The sequence below is a fragment of the Sciurus carolinensis genome, chromosome 8 (genome assembly GCF_902686445.1).
Source record: "Sciurus carolinensis chromosome 8, mSciCar1.2, whole genome shotgun sequence".
Classification (NCBI taxonomy): domain Eukaryota; kingdom Metazoa; phylum Chordata; class Mammalia; order Rodentia; family Sciuridae; genus Sciurus; species Sciurus carolinensis.
This window is the reverse complement of record NC_062220.1, coordinates 23,066,868-23,089,900: the sequence shown is the minus strand read 5'-3', so window position 1 is coordinate 23,089,900 and position 23,033 is coordinate 23,066,868. Positions and strand designations below refer to the sequence as shown.

Sequence of the window (23,033 nt, the reverse complement as noted above, 5' to 3'; positions counted from 1 at the left end):
ATATGAATAAATGTTTCATAAAGAAAACAAGAAAGGCAAAACTTATTTGGAAAAAAATTCTCAATTTTGTTAGTGCTTAGAAAAATGTAATTCATGATAGCATGCTAACATTTTTCCTATGAGAAAAAGTTTAAAGTTTGATAAAATTTAATTTTAGCAAAGTTATAGTGAAACATACACAGCTGATGGAAATGTGAATAGGAACAACTTCATTGGGGTTACAATTTGGGAGCAGCTAATCCAACTTTAAATGTGAATATATTATGATCCAGAATTTCATATGATGTGTATATAAAGATATTCATGGAAACATTGTTTATAACAATGATATAAATGTAAAAAAGTTAAATGTTCATTGATTGGGGTGATGGTTAAATAAATTCATGGCATATTCAATGATTAAAAAATCTACATACGTTGACATGGAAATATTTCTGACACATTTATTAAATGAATAAAGTACAGGGCACATATTATATAATCTTATCTGTGTTAAAATCCTGTATATATCATATATCCTTCCATGGAAAAAATACACAAGAAATAGTTATCAGTGCTTACCCTGTGGTAAGAGTAGAGGACATTTTTTCCCCTTCCATTTTAAACCATTTTTGAAGTTTTGGTTTATTTTTATTAATGTCATGCCTTACTTTTCCAGTTAAAAATATACAGATTGTGCTTTGGAACAGCTTTTAAGATGTCAATCAGTGCCCCTTTCTGATAAGTTTGTAGAAAATATTTTCATTACTCTAACAGGATAAGGCTGTGTGTGGGTTAACTTGCTTTTAGCTGAGGATGCAAATATGCAAATGATACCAAGCCACTGCAACTAGGAGCATAATTTTTAGAATCCAGAACCTAGAAGGTTACATCAGAGCAGTTAGCAAGCTCCTTTAGCAGCCTGAGGTTATTGACCCTTATGTGACTCAGACCCAGCCTTCAGCAAGACTCCTATTTGGAAAGCCAAAGTGGTCCAGCAAGGGAAATGTCTTATCACATTTTCTTTCTCCTCTTTCTTTCCCTCTCTCTAGAGTTTCTTTAGGAACATGAAATTAAAGATATAACCAGGATTTAAAGATATTGAGCCATGGGAAATTTTTGCAAAGGTGTTTGGATGATTCTTGCTCTTCACAAACACACAATGTCCATGCCTGACTGCTCCTCCTTAAAGCACCAAAGGTATTCATCTGAGAGAACAGCCTCTATCAGGGAACATTTTTTTGTTCTCAGTGAAGTGGCACATTCAGTTCCTGGTGCAGGCTCACTTAATTCCTATTAGTCATTTCACAGCTGTATCTTGGGAAGAGAAAATCTCAAATACTTTTGGCTGATTTCACAAGTAAACAAAAAACAAGGCCTTCACAGTTCCCGTTTGTTTACAATTTTCAAGCCAATAAAACATGTCTGTCTTGGTGGCTGTTTCTCCTGAAGGTTTTTAGTGTGTGCTGATCAAGCTACCTGCCTTCCACCCCTGTGGACCTAGGTTTGTTGCCATCATGGTGCAGGTGCATGCTGGGCCACCCACCCTAGTTTGTAATTAAATTAATGGTGCAATTTTTGTTGGGTGATTTATGATTCGAAGGTTATTCAGGGACACTGTTTAAAAAACATAGGTCAACTACCAAGTGAGACATCAGATCTGATCATAGGTTTGCTATTTTTTAGGTTGTTTAGGGACATTAGATGAATGCACAAATTTGTTATTGTAGAGTTGCTATGAATACTGAAGATGCACATACGGGGATCATTATTGTAGATTGGTTTCTGACAGCTGGCCCTGATTTAGTTATTTCCTCAAGAAGACACTTTGAACAATTATTGAAATGCCTCCCCTCTGTAATTACAATAATAATGATGATGATTTTGCAACTGAATATGCAATTCAGGGTGTATACACTCAACTACTGTTTTTAGCTTGTTGCTCTTTCTACATTGATGTCAGCTGCTGCTGTCAGAATTATTGGAGAACAGAGAATCATTTTTCTATTGAGGGTCAATAAACTACATGAAAAAAGTGACCTACGGCCAATACGGGAAGTTATTAAAAATAATTATTATAGGGTAGAGTGCTTGCCTAGCCTGTGCGAGGCCGTAGGTTCTATTCCTAGTACTTTCAAAAAATATATATATATATATACATATACACACACACACACATATTATGCTTAGTATTTTGTAATTATTAACTATGGACAATTTTTTCCCTTTGGCTAGTGAAATATATTTTCAGTACTCATCTGCTTTTAAAATTAACAAAATAGCTAATTTAATAATTATAAATATCTGCCAAGGCCTTTTTTCTGTACTAGCTAATTCAGGAGCTGAAGGGAAAGAAAATAAAATAGAGAGAAAGGTGTGTGCCGTGGGAAGAGAACCAAGAGAGAAAGAAAATGAGGCAGAAACAGAAAGAACAAGGAGGCCCGATGGCAGTGAAAGATGAACCAGGAGTGAGAGGAAGGAGGCAGAATGACAGTGATGAGCCTCCAGAGCAGGTGAAGGAGACAGCTGGGTAGGAAGAGCAAGAAAGGGGAGGAGAAATGGGTGCAGAAGGGGAGAGGGAAAGACAAGAGAAGTCTGGAGGAATTTTCTTTTTTAAAGTACTTGTTTGCTTTGAAGACCAGTGTGGGATCTCTGGAGCGTGGTGATTATTCTCTTTCAAACACTGATTAACTCCTGTTCACAACGCTTTATGTCACTGTAGAGCTGGTGGATGAGGCAAGACAGTCAACATGGACACCTTTGAAAGTGGATGTCCATGCTGGCCACCACTATCAGCTTTCCTGATGCTGGTTCCTTGGGAGAGATTTCTAATGGAAGAGGAGTTCCTGATGGGAGAAGCAACTAGCAAATTCCTGCCTGTTCATTCTAAAGCAGGAAGGTTCTTAATCTTGGCTGTGCATGGAAGGAAGTATTTTGAGGATCTTCAGAAAAATACATCAAGGCCTAAGCCCCAACTCTAACATGAAACTGGCTTGGGGTGTGATGTGGGAGTTTGAAAACTTCTGGGTGCTTCCAATGCACAGCAAAGGGTGAGAACTGTTGCTTCAGGGCTTTACTCTGAATGTGCTCTCCAGAGAATTCCATTATAATGCTGGCTAGTGTTTGGCCTGCAAATGCAGTGACCCAAATATTAAGTTGGGTAAAACTGAGTCAAAGGTCAGTGGTTCTCAACCTTTGTGTTATGTATTAAGTAACTGCCTTGCTATAAATTGGTTGTGTAGCTGGGGTGAATGGGAGATCATTTAGAGCTTACTTGGAAACATACAAGAAGAAAATAAAATCAAAATTATCAACATGATAAGAAAGCCTTCTGTAAAAATTTGCATTTGAGAAATGATTTAACTTGATTCCAACATTATGAGGGCATCTGGTATCTTTTTGGCAAATTTCAGTTGACCTCGTAGTGATCTTGCATGTGGGAGAACCAGGAGACATGGTTTGCTCCTTTTTTGCTTGTTTGATGTACTCTTGCTCGCTCACCTCTTGCTGACCTGGACAGCTCTGTTCCCTCTAGGTTCCCCATTCCAGTGTGGAGCCATTTGGAATTTGCTATCACCAAGTTTTCCTATCTCTGTCACTCTCCAGTACCCTGTGTTTAGTAACACGGAGACATTTAACCTGCCTATCATCTGTGTTAATATTCTCACAGGGAACAGGTAGAGGAGGAAGCTGTCCCCAGTTAGCCTGGTCCTTTCGTGCCAGGTAACATATTCATGTTTCCACTCACAGTGGCTTTTGGGAGCCAAAGCTCCAAATCCAGAAAGAATTCTAATATGACACCTTTGATTTGAAACAAAAGAAAAGATTACCTTTATAGACCCATGGGGCAAATACCTGTAGGACTAGGGGATCACTTCTAGATGATTTTACGATATTACGGGGATAGCTGTCATTAGGAAATATGATATTCAGCCTGCGGACTTACAAAAATAAGACTACCACCACTAGTATTATGTTTTTTTGTCATCCCCTTCTGAATATATATTACTTCATTTAGTATTTGACCATTCGACTAAGATCCTTAATAGCCAGGTATATTCCCAGCACTTGGCAAATGGGAGGTGCCCAATAAGTGTTTACTGAATTAATAGATGGAAGTTTGAAGAAAGCAACGTGAGTCAGAGCAAGCAGGATACAGTAGGGGGAAAAAGAAGAACTAGTTGCACCTCATCCTTCACAAAGACCAGGTGACCCTCTGGCTGTGACAATGGAAGAAAAGCATAGAAAGTCCTGACTAAACAATTTCCTTACACTAAACATTTGTACCCAAAGGACTGGGACACTCTTTTTGGAGCCAATGTCACTCTTCCCCAAAGGGCTTTTAATTTCAAATACACTAGGAATCAGTGTTAATTGCTCTTTTGAAATATCATTTTGTTAGCTTCATTTAGATGGGGTAATTTGCAAAGCAGCACCTAGCGGCTGACAGTTCATCCATCGCTGTGTGGTGTCCAGACATTTCCTGGGATTTCTGCCCACCTCCTATGCAGCTGGCAGTATGTGCCAAACCAGGATATGTGCTCAACTGGGATTAACTTGGAACCAGCAATGATTTGTTGTGTCTGAGATTTTAAAAATTCTGAAAGGATGAAGGCCCAGCCCCACTTAATAAAGGTGCAGTAACTTATGAATTAAGAATTAGCAGGTGCTGCTGGGTGTGCTGGTGCATGTCTACAACTCAGGAGGCTGAGGCAGGAGGATTATGAGTTCAAAGCCAGCCTCAGCAACTCAGCAAGGCCTTAAGCAACTAGTGAGACTCTAAGTAAAATACAAAAAAGGGGTGGAGTGTGGCTCAGTGGTTAAGTGCCTGGGTTCAGTCCTGGTATGGGGTTGGGGGGTGGGGGGAGGGGGAAGAATTATCAGGTGCTTTATGATCACTGGTCCACACTGGATGAATGAGCGAATTTCACCAGCCCATCACCTATGCTAATATTATCACAGGGGACAGGTAGGTGGATGAGGATGTTGCAGCTCTGACAAATTCAATGACAAGGTCAGCTGGCTGGTAGCTGGGAAGAGGTCAGAATCTATATTTTTTGTGTGTGGCACCAGACTGTGAGCTGGAGTCCTCTGAATGTATGCTAGTATGGATGTAAGTGTTTCAATTACTGTTTGTTTCTTTTTGAATCTTTTTTTCCCTGGCCAGAGACTTCCTGATCCTCCTTCACACATGCTTCAAGGTCACAGCCCAGACCAAAATGTTTACCAAAAAAATAGGCACTTATAAAAAGGAATCTCTGCCAGCTCCCTCACTATGCTCTGTCTTCAACCAAGCTCAGCAAACCGAAGAAGGGATAAAATGGTCTCTGGAACCAGGCATTTCTAGGTTTGGATGCCAAGAGAAAAACAGATGAATTCAGTCTGATTTCTCCACAGGCTGAGCCTGCTGCTGCTGCCACCTCCTGGGAGAAGACAAACCTTAGCTTCATACCTGAAGCTACGCTAATTTTCACCTGTGACTTGGGCAAAAGGCTCTACTGGGGCAGGGCTGAAATTCCTTGGTCCTAGATAATACAAGGGATATCTCTTTACTTGGCAAATAAAACATTGGTATTCTTCGCATTTCATTTGTTCTTTTTGGTGATGCTATGCTTAAAGAAATGATTTCAGACAACAGTAACAAAGTTGTGATGAGTTAGTGTGGGAAGGAGAGTACAGAAAGAAGATTGAGACAGAATTGTTAGTTTTAGGAATATATCAGATTCCTTGGCTTTCTGAACCTTGAATCCCAGGTGATGTTAGGAATGCATACAATTGAGAATTTTACAAAAGAGAGGGTACACATGAGCTTAGTGAATCAAAACCTCCTAGAGTCTCGGTTTACTTGTGGGGCTGTTGTAAGGGCTGAGATAATTAATACACATAAGTTCCTGACATGCAAGAAAAGGTTAGTGGGAATTATAATGGGGCAAGTTTACTTTTCCAATCTCCCTTGTGATTTTCCTCATTTGCTGACCAAAGATTTGGATCAATAGCCCCATGCCTTTAATTTTGCCCAACCTTCTGATTTACAGATGATCCTTAATCAAACCCCTTTGTTTTTAACAACACAATTATAAATAAGTAAGAATCAATTCAGAAGACACTAAGAATTCAGGAAAGATTTCTTGAGTATCTACTATGTGTTAGCCTTAGGGGATTTAAAGAGGAATAATGCAGATGTAGACCTCAATTTCCTTCCCATCAGATGCATTAGGAAAAAAAAGAGAGAGAGAATTGGGACCTGGGTTCCAGATCCAGATCTACAAACAACTCAGTGTATAAATGACTGAGGCACGACGGCTAATGTATGGGTGCTAGTTTCTTAATCTACTGAACAACACTATGGTAAAGGGACATTTTTAAATTTACGGCAGAGCTTGCCTTGACAGCAGCACACTGGATACTGTGTTGTGCTTCATCTGTTCCAAACACTGAAAGCTGTTAAACAAACCATGAACTTTGAGTGATCCTGGTGAATTACAGCAAGATCCTTTGGTCTGAAAATTTTTCCTTCCTGATTAATGAATTATGGGTCTTGTTTTAACCAATCACATACACAGCTCTGAATTTATTCCAGCATTCTAAAAATTAATTACCAATTAGGCTCTCAGGGCTCTGCCCTCATGAATGGGATGAACACTGTTACAAAAGGGCTGGAGGGTACTAGCTAGGCTTCTCTTTTCCCTTTCCATCTCTTCCATCATGTGAGAACACAGCACTCCTCTCCAGAGGACATAGCAACAAGGCAACGGCTTGGAAGCAGAGACTGGATCATCACCAGACATTGAACCTGTTGGCATATTGATCTTGAACTGCCATCCTCCAGAACTTTGAGTTTCCAGAGTTGTGAGAAATAAATTTCTGTTCCTTATAAATTATCCCACCTCAGGTATTTTGTCATAGCAGTGTGTGAACTGACTAATAAGCAAAACAATTATGAGATACCTTCCTTAACAATGAAAAACAACTCTTCGCCTTCAGTCAATTGGTGTACTCCTTTGTCTGAAAATAAATAAATTCAGCTGTGTGTGTTTTGCTTTTTAACTCTGGTGGCCTTTATTATAATTTTATAATTATCTGACAATGTCTTATAGCCAAATAGGACTTTATAGTTTGGATTTTATAGTTTACTAAATCTCTTCCCATGTACAAAGAAATGTGATATGAACAAATAGAATGGGCTTTTGAACCAAAGAGAGTCTGGTTCTATCCCAGAACAGCTATGTTGCCTTAGATAAGTTATAATATCAGTGTCCCAGTCTCTGCATGAAAATTTTAAATCTACAACTACCTCATATATTATCATCTAGAGAAGCTCTCCTTTACCATCTGATCAAAATTACCCAGTTTACCCCCTTTATTTGCATTTAGCACAGACTAAGCAATTGACTTATTTAGTGTATGTTGCACCACCACAATATAAGCTCCATGAAGGAACTTTTCTGTTTACCCCAGTCTTCCTAGCATCCAGGACAGGTCCTTGCACAACCCAGGTTCTCAATAAGTCTCTTTTGCAGCAAAAGATGGTGACAGCAAAAACTCAAACACAGTTACTCTCACTGGGAAGTACTGAATATGAGAAGCATGCTGAGAAGGTCTGTGGGGGGTGATAAGATATCTGGGTTACTAGAGCCATTGGATCACTATACCTGCTGTTGATCCCTGAAAGATGAGGTTCACTGATGATCCTCATGTTCTCTGTGAGATTATCAATATGTCCCCATCTCTGAAGTGCAAGGGAACTAGGAAGACTGTACAGCTTCTGTCAGTTCCCAGGCCTTCCCTGTGTGTCATTACCATACACTGCACCACCTATAATCAGGCTCCAAAGACAGAAGATGTACCAAGGAAGTCTCAAGATGTCTCAAGGTTCAGCTACTAGCAGCCTCTTACGGAGTTTGCAATTTGGACGTGGGGGTACCCTGGTTTGAACTCAGGGGCACAAGACCACTGAGCCACATCCCCAGCCCTATTTTGTATTTTATTTAGAGACAGGGTCTCACTGAGTTTCTTAGTGCCTTGCTTTTTCTGAGGCTGGCTTTGAACTCAAGATTCTCCTGCCTCAGCCTCCAGAGTCGCTGGGATTAGAGGCGAGTGCCATTGTGCCCAGCTCAGAGTTTGCAATTTTTTTAAATGTTCAATTTTCTTTACATTTATACAATTTTGGGGTTGAGTATCAATATATCTCTCTGGATTCATGTTGACATAGGAATGCTTTAAATATTTTACCATTTATGAAATTTATGCTGTAGGAAAGACATACTGTCCTGCGTCTTTATACTGTGCATGGGATACACATTTGTAGCCTGATAAGTCTTGGATTCTTTTCCCTTGGCAATGCATGAGTCTCTAATTCAGGTTTTCCTTTAGCACAATTCATTCATTCTTCAATAAATATTTATTGAGCATCTACATGTGTAGAGATATAAGATACAGCTGTGAACAGGATATGCATGAGAGTTATCTTTTAGGGAAAAAGAGAAATAAAGAAGAAATTAAAACATGTTTGTTAAGCTAAGAAAGGGGAACTCAATGTGGTAAGGTAATGTTACCTAACCTCAAAATAGGTGATGAGGAAAGATTTTTTTCTTTGGGTATGGGGGTCCAGGACTGAACCCAGGGGTCCTTAACCACTGAGCAACATCTTCAGCCATTTTTTGGGAGGGGAGAGTGGGGTATTGGGGATTGAACTCAGGGGCACTTGACCAGTGAATCACATCCCCAGTCCTATTTTGCATTTTATTTAGAGACAGGGTCTCACTGAGTTGCTTAGCACCTCGCGTTTGCTGAGGCTGGCTTTGAACTTGAGATCTCCTGCCTCTCTAGTCACTGGGATTACAGGTGTGTGCCACCATGCCTATCAAGAATAGATTTTTCAGAACAAAATAATCTGATTAATGAGTAGGAATTAGCTAGGTGAAGTGGTGGGAAATATTCCAGGACTAGAGGGAGAGAGAATATAGAACAAAGACACAGGCAACAATATAGCATACTAGTTTAGTATTGCTTGAGTAGAGTGCTAAGGAGAAAGAAGAGACTTAAAGATTAAAGATTTTAGAGATTTAAAGATTTTAAAAAGATTGCTCAATATCATGGAAAATAATGAGTTTACTTCCTAATGTTAAGGTAAGAGATAGCATTATCAAAATTTGGGTCCCAAATTAATTGGAGTAAGTTCCATCTTAATCTCATTCACTTTATAGTATTTCTTCTCTCCAAAGATAACCACAGATCATCTCTGGCATTAACCTCCTCTGGCTCTCTTCCACTGTCTCTCAGGCAGTTCCCTAATTAAAGTCATGGGCTACAGCAATCCCTCAAGGATTAATGAATTTTCCAACACCGTGCAACACACAGAGCACATATACTATCAACAGTTAATATACGTGGCTGTAATGCATGCTTGTAATCCCAGCTACTTGGGAGGATATGACAGGAGAATTACAAGTTTGAGGCCAGCCTCAGCAATTGGAAAAACAGTAAAGGTTATTATACATATGACCTTTCTATTTGACATTCGTGATCTGGGCATCCTAATGGAGACCTCTATTAAATATTCTCCCTATGGAAAAGGACTGGAGGGAGTTTGGACAGGTTAATGATCACAACAGAAAAAATAAAATTATTGACTCACCTGGATATTCACGAGAGAACTCTTTGCTTGGGTTTCTGCATCCGTCAGGTGGAGATGATGATACATAACCATCCAGGTTGTCAGGAGTCCAACCTCTGAGACAATGAGTGACACAGACTTTGATGACTGTAGTGGCTAAGCCAAGGAATAAATACGCCTAACCCTGACACACAGGTACTTGATGGGAGCATAATATAAGGTTGCCAAATACTTAGACCAAATGTTCCTTTTGCGTTTGGAAGTTGGGGTGCTGTTCATATGGTTTTCAGAGAAGAAGGGCTGTGATTCCCTTTATGAACTTTTCTTTCTTAAACTTTTCGGCCTCTGAACTTTTGGGCTAAAATTCTCCCCGAATTAAAAGTATGCAGATTTACTAAATGGGAAAATGATGACACAGCTTTCCAACACTAAGATTTTTCTGGTCTGTGGGTGAGCGTCATTCCTGAGCAAACCAATGCCACAAGATTAATAGGAGAGGGCTCAAAAGAAATGTTTATGGTGAAGGGCATCATCACAAGCTGAAAACGGATTACAAGGGCGCACTAGCATTACCTCCTATCTGCATCTGACCCGGGAACACGGTGACAAAGACGGGCCTCCGCACGCCCTTCAGAACAACTCCAAAAGGAAACAGATATAAGACCTAAGTCATTGCACTCCGATTCTCTTCAGTGCTGTTTCCTTAAGGGAGTTATAAACTGGCTAGAGCTGTCATTTCCAAAGTCGCGAGAGCATCCCTTTTCCAAACTGGTCTTCTCGTTTTACTTTATTGGTTCATGACTACAATTTCTTTTTATAATATTCTTGGCTTTGTCTTTACCTCTGCTTGTAAGAAAAGTCCTTTGCTTCACTCCTGTTACCGAAGAGCCCCGCAAGGGCTCACACCCCAGATCCAGCTTCGGTTAGCCATCGACGCGCCGGGAGCGTGGGAAACCTTAGGAAGCGACAGCTGGCCTGAGCGCCCCGGCCCTGAGTGTCAGGGGCAGCAATGCGGGCCGCGGCCCCTTTAAGAGCAGGCCCCGCCCCCGCCCCTCCTCCCGGCGCGGCCGGCGGTCGGTGGCGGCCGCTACGGTGCTGACAAGATGGCGGCTGGCGGGGCTGTTGCTGCGGCGCCCGAGTGCCGGCTTCTGCCCTACGCGCTACACAAGTGGAGCTCCTTCTCCTCCACCTATCTTCCCGAGTAAGTGCCAGGCCCTGGGCTGGTGCTGCCCCGCTCGTGGGCGTACGCATGACTGAGCCGGGGGTGCAATGGAGGGTAGCAAAGGCGAGAGGCCCAGGCGGGGCCTGTGAGGGGGACGCGCGGCCTTCGGAATCTCAGTCCAGCCGCCGAAAGCGCTGCCCGCCGCGGCCCTGGAAGAGACCAGAGTCCGGGGAACGAGCTCGGGGTGGCGACCCTGCGTATGGCGGTCCGGGTCGGGCGCAGGGGACGCGGGAGCTCGGCGCTGCGCCCGGGATCGGGGGTCGAGGCTGCCGAGGTCTTGGGGCCGCGGCCCGGGGCGGGGGCAGGACTCGGGGCTCTCGGGGGCCGGCCCGCGGGCGGACTGCGGCGGACGCGTGGGGTCGTCCGGGGCCGGCGGCCCGGGACCGTGCGGTCGTTTGTTGCCGGGACGAAGAGTAGACCGAGGAGTTCCTGAGGGTCATTCGAAGTGATTAGCCCAGGAGAAGTGGTAGAAGTCGCGGGAGTCGGAGAAGTTGTGGAATCCGAGTCCTCGCAAGCCCGGGAGAAGTTGTAGGACTGGCCAGAGGGTCTGTCTTTTGGCTGGAAGTTCTGAAAAAGATAGGGAGTGGGGAGGAGGGACAGTACAGAAGAATTCCATTATATTACGGCTCATTAGAAGACGGATGTGTACAGACAGCAGTTTCTCAGCCCAGGAATTCAAATGTAAACACAGAAGTCTGGCTCTAGGACTTTAATGAATTTGACTTACAACAGCGACTTGGTCTGGAGCCCTGATTTAGGTGTTAAAAACGACATCACTACCATAAAATTCTCTGCAGCAGATGTCTTCTTTTCTGTAACCAATTCTGGGTTTAGCTTATCTTTGAGAAGAGCAGATCTAACTCCAGTTCTACATGCAGGTAGATGAACTGGCCTAGTACGACTTAGGATCTGTGCACATCTTGAAGAAAAGTGCTGGTGATATCCCATGGCCCATCACCTCATATGCCCAGAGATGGTTTTGTGAACAAAACAAGTAATTAATAACATGTTACTAAAAAAAAAAAAAAAAAAAAAAAAAAAAAAAAAAAAAAAAAAAAAAAAAAAGGACTGGATTTGTGAAGCATGCAGTTTTCTACTTATAGTTAAAAAATTCTTCATATATCCCTTAGTTTGATTTCTCTAGTCAAATCGGTCAAGAATCTCAAAAGGAAGTTGTCCCTAGAAGAATGTAACTCTCTTGACTGACAACCGGTCCTCCTGTCAACAGTTGGCAGTTAGGCATTCAGTAGGATCTGCCTCAGTGAAAGATGCCAAGTGACCTGTGGTCTTATCTGACCTGTGTTACCTATTGATTGTTGCTGCCTGGCAAAGTGTCCCTGATTGATGCTGGAACCCAGATTTCAGTTTGAGGCTGAGCCAGGTAAACACTCTTTAACTCTCAGCTGAAGTTGAAATTTGTACGTAGGTACTTGACCTCTGATTTTTTGGACTAACTTGTTCTTTGCATCAGCATTTTCTATATGCAAGTTAGGATCACAGACATTTGGGAATTGGGGTGGCATTGTTTAATCTAATACCTGTAGATTTTCTGGTCTAGAGTTAGGATATTTCTAGGATCTCATTCCTTTAAACTTCTAGTCTCAGAACAGATAACTTCTTTTCTAAACATAACTTTTTTTCTAAAAATGTCTACATAACAGATATCAGAAGTTATCTGTTATGTAGACATTTTTAGAAAAAGTACATTTTAGGCAGCAAATTCTTTGGTGGATGGTAACTTTAATCTGACTTGTGCCTTATTATTCTAGCTTCTGATTTGAAGTATACAGAAACTAGTGTTGGAGTTAGGAGGCAACTGTTTGAAATACGAAGAACCCATTGGTATAATTTTCTCACATATATTAATAGAAATAGTACTTAATATATCCATATTACTTGACAGTATTTTCATGTACTGTATTTTATTTAATCCTGATTATATTCTGTTGATAGATGCAGTGTAGTTTTTATTTTAAAGCACTAAACTATTTAACAGAAAAAAAACCTGTTACAGTTGAAGAGTAATCTAACTTTTTTTCTTTGAAGGGTATAGTTGAGTATTATGGATCTTGAATTTGAAAATTTTGTGTCTGATGGTTTGGTGTGTGCCATGCCTAAATTGTAAACTCTTGGTTCTGAATTTCTGTTAGAAAGTAAGGGTGGTATACTTTATATGACAGGAAGCGTAAGAAAGGAATTTACTTTCCATTGCACTAAAATTCCCTCTAAGGATGGTTGCTGTATCTTTACAGGCAGTGGAAGTCATCTTAAGGACCTTCCTAAATAGGTTTCATTTTAGGTATGGTCATTTGTTGAAATTGTTCACAAAGTAGCAAACATTTTTTTTTCAACAAATCTAGACTTTTGGGGGTGACAATAATAGGACAATGTCAAAAATGGTAAACACTTATAATATGCTTTTAATATGCTGTGATCATCCCAAGTATTTTAATTCATTTGATTCTATAGCAGTCATAAGAGGAATCTCCATTTTCCTGATGAGGAAACAGGCATGGAGAGGCTAAAACTGGTCCAAGGTTATATATCTCAGTGGAACCAGGATATGAACTAGGCAGTGTGGCTTTATAGTCAATGATCTTAACTATGGTACTTTACTGCTTCTGCACAAAGGTAGTGAATTCAGATATTTGAAAGAATTCTTATATTGAAACCACTTGCATTTTAGTTCTAAAGTCATGAAAAAAATTCCAATCTCTATTTCTTTTATCAGGACTTAGAATTTCCTTCCTTCTCCCAAAGGCAGAAAGAACAAACATTTCCTATTTTAACTCTTGACTTATTTGGACCTTAAAAATGTTAAAGCTTATTTAGTTATAGGTAGCACACTTGTACTTTGAAAGTAATGAAACAGCCTTTATTTTTCAGTGTGCCTGAAAGAGTTTGCCTATATTTTACCTTTTTTTCTGAAATTTGTACCTAATTTGGGAATTAAAAACTGTACACTTATTTAAATAAGTCATAGAATTATATATCACATGATTTCCCAGTATATATTTTGTGAATGGCTAGTTTCTGAGATTGTTGCTTGTTAAGGGGTTTTGTGGTCAGATAAGGTTCTGAGAAGTCCAGCAGTATAAAAATCTCTTAATATGGAGGACTTCCTTCCTTCCTTCCTTCCTACCTTCCTTTCTTTTTGATAAGTAATAGCTTTTAACATCAGTGCACTTTGGGAAGATATTTCTCTTAAAAAATTCTTGTGCGAGCCAAGCATGGTGGTACGTATCTGTAATCCCATCTACTCAAGAGGCTAAGGCAGGAGGATCACAAGTTTGAAGGCCAGCCTGGTTAATTTAGTGAGACCCTATCTCAAAATAAAGAGGGCTGGGGATGTAACTCAGTGATAGAGTACCCCTGGGTTCAATCCCCATAAACCCCCTCAAAAAAATTTTGTGTGGGGACGCAGCTCTGTGGTGGAGCAATTGCCACTTACGTTCAAGATATTCAGACCCTGGGTTCAATCCTGTGTGTGTGTGTGAGAGTGTGTGAGTGAGAGAGATAGAGACAGACAGACAGACATAGGAGGGAAATTTTTTTGTTGGGAAATTAGCTCTTAGGCTTATTGTTGCTTCTTGGAGGGTAATTTGACTTGATTTTGCAATTGCCTTTAAGACTTTCTCTGTCTTTGGGTTTTAGCTTAAGCTTTATGATGATATACCTATGAATGGTTTTCTATTTGCTCTTTTTGGGGTTTCTGGCACCTCTTGGAATCAGTGGTATAACTCTCATCACTTTTGAAAAAAATTTGACATTTCATAAAATTATTTCTGTTCTATTCTTTTTCTCCTTTACTCTGGACTCCCAGTTAAATCAGTATTATACTTTGTCATGTTCTATATGCCTCTTATGCTTTTTTCTATAATTTTTTTCTTTCCTTATTCCATTTTGGTTAGGTTTTACTTGCCTGTGTTTTAGTTCACTGATTCTCTATTCAAACTGGTCCAACCTACTTTCAACTCTATTGTTTCTTGATTCCAATTTAGTATTTTTTAGTTCTTTAATTTTTATTTGATTCTTTGTAAATAGCACATGTACTGAGAGCCTTGAATGTGTTTGTATCTGTAGATACTCCAATCTCATTTTGTGTAGAATTGCTTAAGGTAGTGTTCTGAAATAATAAAGGTATATTCAACCCCCCAAAAAACCTCTATGTGACCATCTTTCATGAACATATTAATCAAATCACTTTAAAGTCTGTCTGAAGACTCTAGTGCCTGGGCAACCTACAGACCTATTTCCATCATCTTTTTTTTCTTTTGGTTTTGTGTCTGTTATGCCAGGCAATAATTTACTATAATTATTAGTTGGCAACTTTTGATGTAGTGGCATTATGTCGATAATTTTAGATACAATTATAAATTACAGTGGTAAATTATGTATCTTTAATGATATATTCTGCAGATAGGATTTGCCCATCTTCTGGCAGGCAGAGAGAGTAGATCACTTTAGTAGTCAAGAAATGAGCTGACTTCAGTGGGGCTTTTGGCCTTACTAAACTTGTCTTTAGTTTGCCTTGATGGGGTAGTCATCCAGTGATCTCATTTGAAGGACTGGGTGTTTATAGGGCTTCTCTAGCTTTTTTCTTTTCAGCAGCATAGCATGAGAGTCTCAAAACCTTGTTCCCTTTTAGTTACTTTCTGCTGACTTTTTTAGCCTCTTTATCTGTGTGGTTTGAACATTGGCAAATGCCTCAAGGAATTTATACAGTGTCAGATTTGTTCCTCTGTGCATTCCTTCATTGTGGGACCTTGACCCCTCAAGATGTCATGGGTATCATGGCAATACCTAACTATCAAGTTTTGTACCTGTACCACTATGAAATTGCCAAAAGCTTGCTGACTTCTCTACCCGCTAGTGGCTGTTCTTTCCTAGTTTCTCAGCCCATTGTCCTGTGCCAGTAAATAGGGAAAACCGCGATCGTTTGACACCTTAAGTCTTAGCTGCCTCAGGAACTCTCTGATACCTTACAGCTTTTCTATTTCTAGAAGGAACTGTTAGTTAGCTATACTCAAAAAGCAGAATTCTTTCCGTATTTAGTTCTTTTAGAATAGAAAGTGTCTTGTAAATCTATAAGTTGTTCATAGTTAATGTAATGTAGGACTTGAACACTGAATTTATTTGGGTTCTTACTCAATTTTTCTTCATCTTGCATTTTGACATCTGAACTGTCTACTTGCTGACACTTGACAGGAAAAATTATGGGATATAACCCTTTGTTAGCAGTTTTTAAGCAATAAGCAGTTACTAATTGTCTAAGAATTAAAATAAGATCTTATTTTTTGGTTTGGCTAGTGACCTGCAAATCTCTTTTGAAACTTACTTATAAGGCTAGAAATTGAGATTTTAATCTTTGCCATAAGTTCATAGTATTTTGCCTTCCTTGTAATATGATTTTTATATTAACCTATATCTTTATTAGAACTTTTGTGGTGGGAGTACTCTATGTGAAGGTATACATTTAGAAGGAAGATAATTGAGTCGTCTTTTTTTTTTTTTTTGGCGTGTAAATGTTAGTATTTAAATAAAGTAGCCTTTTCTTCCTTTAGTATGGCTAATTATTATCAACGTCTGATATTTAGCATAGTCAGTGCCACCTGTCTATTTGTTAAAGAAGTTATCTTATGTACAGAGAAATACTAACTTACTTTCAACAACCTTGCATATGTCTCCTTTCCCCTTCTTCTCATTGTCCTCTTTCTTCCCCTTTCCCCTTTGATTGAAGTAGGTCCATTAGAACAGCTATGAAACCTAACTCCTGCTTATTCTTATCAGCCAAAACGGCACTTTTTCAGGAAATCCTGTCTGGTTTCTCTTCTCCAATGAGTCTGATACCTATTCCTCTACATCTAGAGATTAAATGCTTTCTTAGCAACATGTACCTGGTATTTTCATTTCGTGTAATTTACAATTATGCACATATTTGTATAGTTACTTGCTTAATAGCTATCCCCCAACTAGATCACAAATTTCTTGGGTAGTATGGAATCCACTCCCCATCATTGTAGTTCAAGCTTTAAATTTTTTAGGTAAATAAGTGAATGAATTAATGCACCATTTTTTTTTTATTGTAAACAAATGGGATACATGATGTTTCTCTGTTTGTACGTGGCGTAAAGGCATACCTTTTGTGTAATCATAAATTTACATAGGGTAATGTTGTTTGATTCATTCTGTTATTTTTTTCCCTTCCCCCCTACCCCTCCCACCCCTCTTTTCCCTCTATACAGTCCTTCCTTCCTCCATTCTTGCCCCCCTCCCTAACCCTAACTCTAACCCTAACACTAACCCCTCCCACCCCCCATTATGTGTCATCATCCACTTATTAGCGATATCATTCGTCCATTGGTTTTTTGAGATTGGCTTATCTCACTTAGCATGATATTCTCCAGTTTCATCCATTTGCCTGCAAATGCCATAATTTTATCATTCTTTATGGCTGAGTAATATTCCATTGTATATATATACCACATTTTCTTTATCCATTCATCAATTGAAGGACATCTAGGTAATGCACCATTTTTGATTACTTTACTTTTTAAAATATAATTTTGGTTTTGAGACAGAGATATATATTGGACAATTTCAAAGTAGAAAGTAATTAGTAATTTTTAAATGTATACTATAAATTATTCATGGTTTTCATGTTTCTGTCCTTTATGTTCCTTTTTTGTTTTGTTTTGTTATCCATATATACAAATTTATGGATTGACTTCATATCTTCATTTTTGAGGTTATCTGTCCCTACCTATCAATGTACATACTTAATAGTACATACATACATGTACACATACTTTGCTAAGCAGTTTATGTTGGAGAAGTTAGTTGATGTGTTTTTTTTCCCTGAAATCTGTATTGTTTCCTATATTGTTTGTTTCCGTGTGAAATACTGAATAGGTGGTACTTTTGGAAGGGATCACACTTGTTTATAAGCTCTGAAGCATAGATTCTTTTTTTGTTTGTTTGTTTGTTTGGTCCTGAGGATTGAACCCGGGGGTGCTCTACCACTGAGCTATATCTTTGGCCCTTTTTAGTTTGATTTTTAGATGGAGTCTTACTAAGGCACAGACTGGCCTTGAACGTGTAGTCTTTTTTCCCTAGCTTCCTAAGTGACTGAATTATAGTCATGTGCCACCATGCCTTGCTGAGGCGTAGATTTTTAAAGAACTAAAAATAAATTTTAGTTTCTTTCAGAGCTTAGAATTTCAGGTGATTCGAAATTCATATATCCTAGGTCTTCTGTTTCTGTTGAAATCTTCATTTTCAACAACCTGCCATGTCTGGCAGACTTTGTTTTTTAATTTGTTTTTATTGATACACTGTGATATTTGAGTTGCAATTATGGTTTTTCAAATTTCTGGCTATCTTTACCTTAAGGAAATTATGGGGTGCCAACTGACTCCAGGGAATAGCTACGCCTATTTAAAGGTAGGAGAGAGAAAATTTCTGGTTATTAACTACTTGTACATATAATGGTTCAGTATAAGCAAACAAAGGTAAAGTTCAGCATGATAAAAGTAGTAAAAACTACAGAATGTAAAAGTGAAGTTCAGAGGCTGGTGCTTCTGTTGAGTAGAGCTTGAGGGGAGACTTGTTAAAGAGATAAATGAGCTGTGCCTTCTTTTGTGTACAGATCTAATTTCTCCCCCGCCCCCTTCTCTCTGTCTCTCTTTCTCTTTCCCCCGCCCTTTTTTGTATTTTATTAGAATAGGGTCTTGCTGAGTGGGCCTAGCTAAGTGATCCTCCTGCCTCAGCCTCCTGAGCCACTGGGATTATAGGCATATACCATCATGCCAGGCTCATTCATTCTTTTATTTTTTGTGATACTGGTGATTGAATCCAGGGCCTCGTGCATGCTAGGCAAGTGCTGTATTGCTGAACTATACCTATAGTCCAGTTTTTACTTTTTAATTGCCTTTTCTTTTGATATCGCTCAAAATTTTAAGTATTATTTCATTTTAGCAAATAAAATTTATATTCAAACAAGAAAAATAGAGATTGTGTGCATTGCAATGAATTCTTTGGTTATAAACACAAATTACAAAGGATCTTATATCTCCTCTTAGTGAGTTTGAATTTATTTTTTGGAAAGTGGGGAGCAATCAAAGGATTTTAAGTAGAAAAATAATGTGAATAAAATGTCTCTTTGGCTTAGAATTTAAAATTTTAAATATTCTTAAAACCTAATAATTTCAGTTTTTAGTAACTCATTTTGAGCATCTTCAAATTGGGACTTGCTTATGCCTAGGAGTACATTAAGGCATTCAGTTTCCTGAGTTTTATTATTCTTGTGTATTGGATATTAAAATTGATCTGAGAATTTGGCTTTGCCTACTTTTTTTTTTTTTTTTTTTTTAATGCTTAGGTTCTTGCTACTCAAAAGTGTGATCCATTCACCAGTAGTATTATCATTACTTAGTGCTTACAAATACAGAATAGGGTCATGCATGGTGGTTTGGTAGTTTATGTAATCCCAGCAATTCAGGAGGCTGAGTTAGGAGGATTGCAAATTCAAGGCCAGTCTTAGCATCTTGGACCCTCAGCAACCTAGTGAGAGCCTGTCTTTAAATAAAAAACAGAAAAAACTGACGATGTTGCTCAGTGGTAAAGCACCCCTGAATTCAATCCCAAGTATCAAAAAAAAAAAAAAAAAAAAGATAGAAAAAGAAAGAATGGGTAGTTCTCAGTTCCTTTTTAAAAAGAAATTAATGGAGGAATTAACTTGTCATTTAGTAGAAAAGTATTTTAAAAAATTCTTTATATATATATATATTTTTTTTTTTTTTTCTTAGTTGTAAGTGGTCACAATACCTTATTTTATTTTTATGCGTTGCTGAGGATCAAACCCAGGGCCTCATGTGTACAAGGCGAGTACTCTACCACTGAGCCACAACTCCAGCCTGAAAAGTATTTTTTAATGACAGCTTATTATGCAACTTTTGGCATGTAATTCAGAAGGTGGTAAAATTAATAACAGTATGAACAGAAACTATTTCTGTGCCTTGGTTTATATGAGCAAATATTTCATTTTTTATCTATAAAAATAGAGATTTTATTCCAGCAGTGCTATTTATCCATATGTATATTTGTATATATGAGTATATGTATATATATATATGTATATGAAATACTTGTTTTAAATAAAAAAGACCTACCCATTTCTTGGAGAATCATTTCTACTACTATTTTACTGTACATTTAATCATTATTTCTCAAATTTTTTAATATATTTATATTATTTTGGTTAACTGTATGCTTATGATATTGATAGTAGTATCCAGGTGAAGTTTTTTTTTTTTTTTTGTTTAGCATCTCATAATCAAAAAGTTTTAATCTTAATTTACACCTTTTTGTTTTCTCCAGATAAATCGTAGAGAGTGAAAAATAAGACTCCAACATCAAAGTATAGTACATTTGGTGACATTCTGTGGGATAAGTTTAAGAGTAAACAAATAATAAAAAAAAATTGACTATTATAGAAGACCCTATTTTAAAAAGCAGATGAAGATATTTTTATTCTGTTGATAGACTTTAAGAGAACAAATACAACATCTTTATTAAAAATGATAATATTTAGAGTAAACTGGAAATTAGATACAATCTTTGCAGTTATTATAAGCTATGCAAAATGTTTTTGCAGTTTAAAAATGAAGATGTGAACATTTTCAAAATTAATTAGGGAGTACTTCAACAAAAAAGCTTGCAGCCATTAAGAGCAGTACATTTCAATCTTGTTTAAATGTTCATAGTACTTGGGAATCCTCTAAAAATCCTGATTCTTAGGCCCCAAATACTAGAAGACTCCACAAAAATGATATTTTAAAAATAGTTTTATATACACATAGACATATACATTTTTCCTATACTTATATGCATACACAGGGAGAGATCTAGAACAAGAAGAGAAGTTAGAGAAAGTGGAGGCTGACTTTGATCACCTTATCTTCAGAGTACGTGACTTAATGAGTAGATGATGCTTTTTACTTTTATTATTTGATATTGGGGATTGAATTCAGGAGTTACATCCCCAGCCCTTTTTATTTATTTATTTATTTATTTATTTTTAATTGAGACAGGATCTCGCAAAGTTCCTGAGACTGACCTGGAACTTGCCTCAATCTCCTGAGTTTCCTGGAATTACAGGTGTGGCCACCAATGTCTGTAGGGGTAATGCTTTTTGATCTGGATGCAGGACTTGATGAGTGAGACATAGCTGGATTTTATCTCTCACTCTTCAGTGGGATTGTCTTCTGCAGAGTACAACCTACATAACCAAATATAGTACCTCTGCACCTTCTAATAGTAGGTCTAGAAAGAGATCAGAAAAAGAAAAAAGGGAGGCAAAAGATGGAGGAAAATTTCTCTGAGGTCAAGAACACTTCAGTTTATTTATTTGAAAAGACCTGCTGAATGTCAAGAAACAATGTAAAAATACTCACAATTAGTGTGTGCTGTGATGTAGAAACCTGAGGCTACAGAAACTACTCAAGCAAAGGAGCTGGGCATAGAGTAGAAAAACCTGCAGAGTAGGAGCCCAGAACCGTGGAAAACCCATGTTGCTACAGGAGTCTGCAGGACAAGCATACTTGAATTAAGAAACAAAAAAATGTTTCTTACTTCCTGGTATGACTCTCCTGACCCCTCTATTGACAAAGCGTAACATTGTGCCACCTGGCAAAGGGAAAATACTTTTAAGCCCAAATCCATTTTCAAGAAGGGTGAATGTAGTTGTGAGAGTCAATAAATCCATAATTGACACACCTGTACATTAGCTTTTGATGTGATTTTTAAAGCTGTTTTTTCAGCATTTAATTTAAACTGGTTACTTAAGTGTCTAAAGTTTTCTTCTTTTGAACCATTTGATGCCCATTATTATTTTAATTTGATTAATATTATTATTAAGCTTTCATATTTTTATTTCCCATTCATTCTTATAAAATATTAGGGACAATACAATAAAATATTTTATAAATTGTGCTGGGTACAGTGGCACACACCTATAATCCCAGCTACTCAGGAGGCTGAGGCAGGAGGATTTTAAATTCAAGGCCAGCCACAGCAACTTAGCAAGACCCTAAGCAACTTAGTGAGAAAATAAAAAATAAAAAGAACTGTGGATGTAGCTTAGTGGTGAAGCACCCCTGGGTTCAATCTCTAGCATGCATGCGCAAACACATACACAGATTTTTTTTTTTTTACAAATTGCAAAAAAGGACAGTGAAGTAAAGATGGCAGTGCTTTGGAAACTGGTATGTTGATTGGCATATGGGACCATTATAGTACAGTAGCATAAACTATTGGTTGTCAAACTAAATTTAACAAAGGAAAGGCTCACTTAAGATACTTAAATGTGGGCTGGGGATATAGCTCAGTTTGTAGAGTGCTTGCTTTGCAAGCACATGGCCCTGGGTTCAAATCCCCAGCACTGAAAAAAAAAAAAAGATACTTAAATGTGAGTTTTTGGAAAGTTGGTTATCACCTGTAATATACTTGATTTCAAAGTTATTACTAAACTCACATTATATATTATTAATTCAAATAGAAAAGTACTCCAAATTTATATTCAATGAACTATAATGTGACTTCCCATATATCATACTTCTCAATAATCTATAAGGAGAACATTAAAACGTAGGGACTAAAGGGAATTTCCCTTATGCCCTCTGAAAGTTTGCTGGAATAAACTCGACAGTATACAGATAAAAATAGGAGAAGAAACATTTAAATTTTTTACTGTGCAAAAGGGGAAAAAATCAGCCTGGGGGAAAATCATAGGAGTGTGATTACCCAGTGGCTTAACGTTATTCAGAAACTTATATACTCCACTTTTATAGGGGAGGATGGGGAATGTAGACAATTTTAGGGGTATAGTAAATGATTTTGGCGGGTGGAGGGAACTCCATGGGTTTGGAGAACAAAGTCCATTGGACTTGCAGAACAGACAGTGGATTGTAAATTATTCTCCATGGGACCAAAACAGAAGACAATGGTATGTTACAGAAGTCAGTTCAGATATGTTGATAGACTTCAGTTTTTTTTTTCCTATTATTAGAGTTTAATCTTTTGTATTAATGTAATTTCAGTAAGGCAGATGTGTTGTTCTTTGGCAGATCCCGGTGGGGTTGTTAGAGGAACATTGTAGAGAGCCTCTCCTTGTACTGGGGGGGGGGGGGGAGAAATAAGGGAAGGTGAAGGGGTCTG

The 23,033-nt window shown here is 38.3% G+C and overlaps 1 protein-coding gene and 1 long non-coding RNA gene across 3 annotated transcripts in view; both read left to right on the top strand.

Moving 5' to 3' along the window:
* LOC124991910 (uncharacterized) overlaps positions 1 to 6,882 on the top strand; it is a 100,760-nt gene extending 93,878 nt beyond the window's left edge. Inside the window, exon 3 of the long non-coding RNA XR_007109976.1 lies at positions 5,147 to 6,882. This is a non-coding gene — a long non-coding RNA (uncharacterized LOC124991910). The remainder of the gene's footprint in view (positions 1 to 5,146) is intronic.
* Positions 1 to 23,033, top strand: part of Mkln1 (muskelin 1) — a 319,704-nt gene that overhangs the window by 148,590 nt on the left and 148,081 nt on the right. The window contains exon 1 of one of the 2 annotated variants that reach the window (XM_047562793.1): positions 10,682 to 10,796. The exons of the other annotated variant lie outside the window; for it this stretch is intronic. Within the exon in view, the coding sequence (XP_047418749.1) occupies positions 10,699 to 10,796 (98 nt within the window). The 5' untranslated portion in view covers positions 10,682 to 10,698. Of the gene's footprint in view, positions 1 to 10,681; positions 10,797 to 23,033 lie in introns of those variants that run through there. 2 annotated transcript variants of the gene reach the window in all.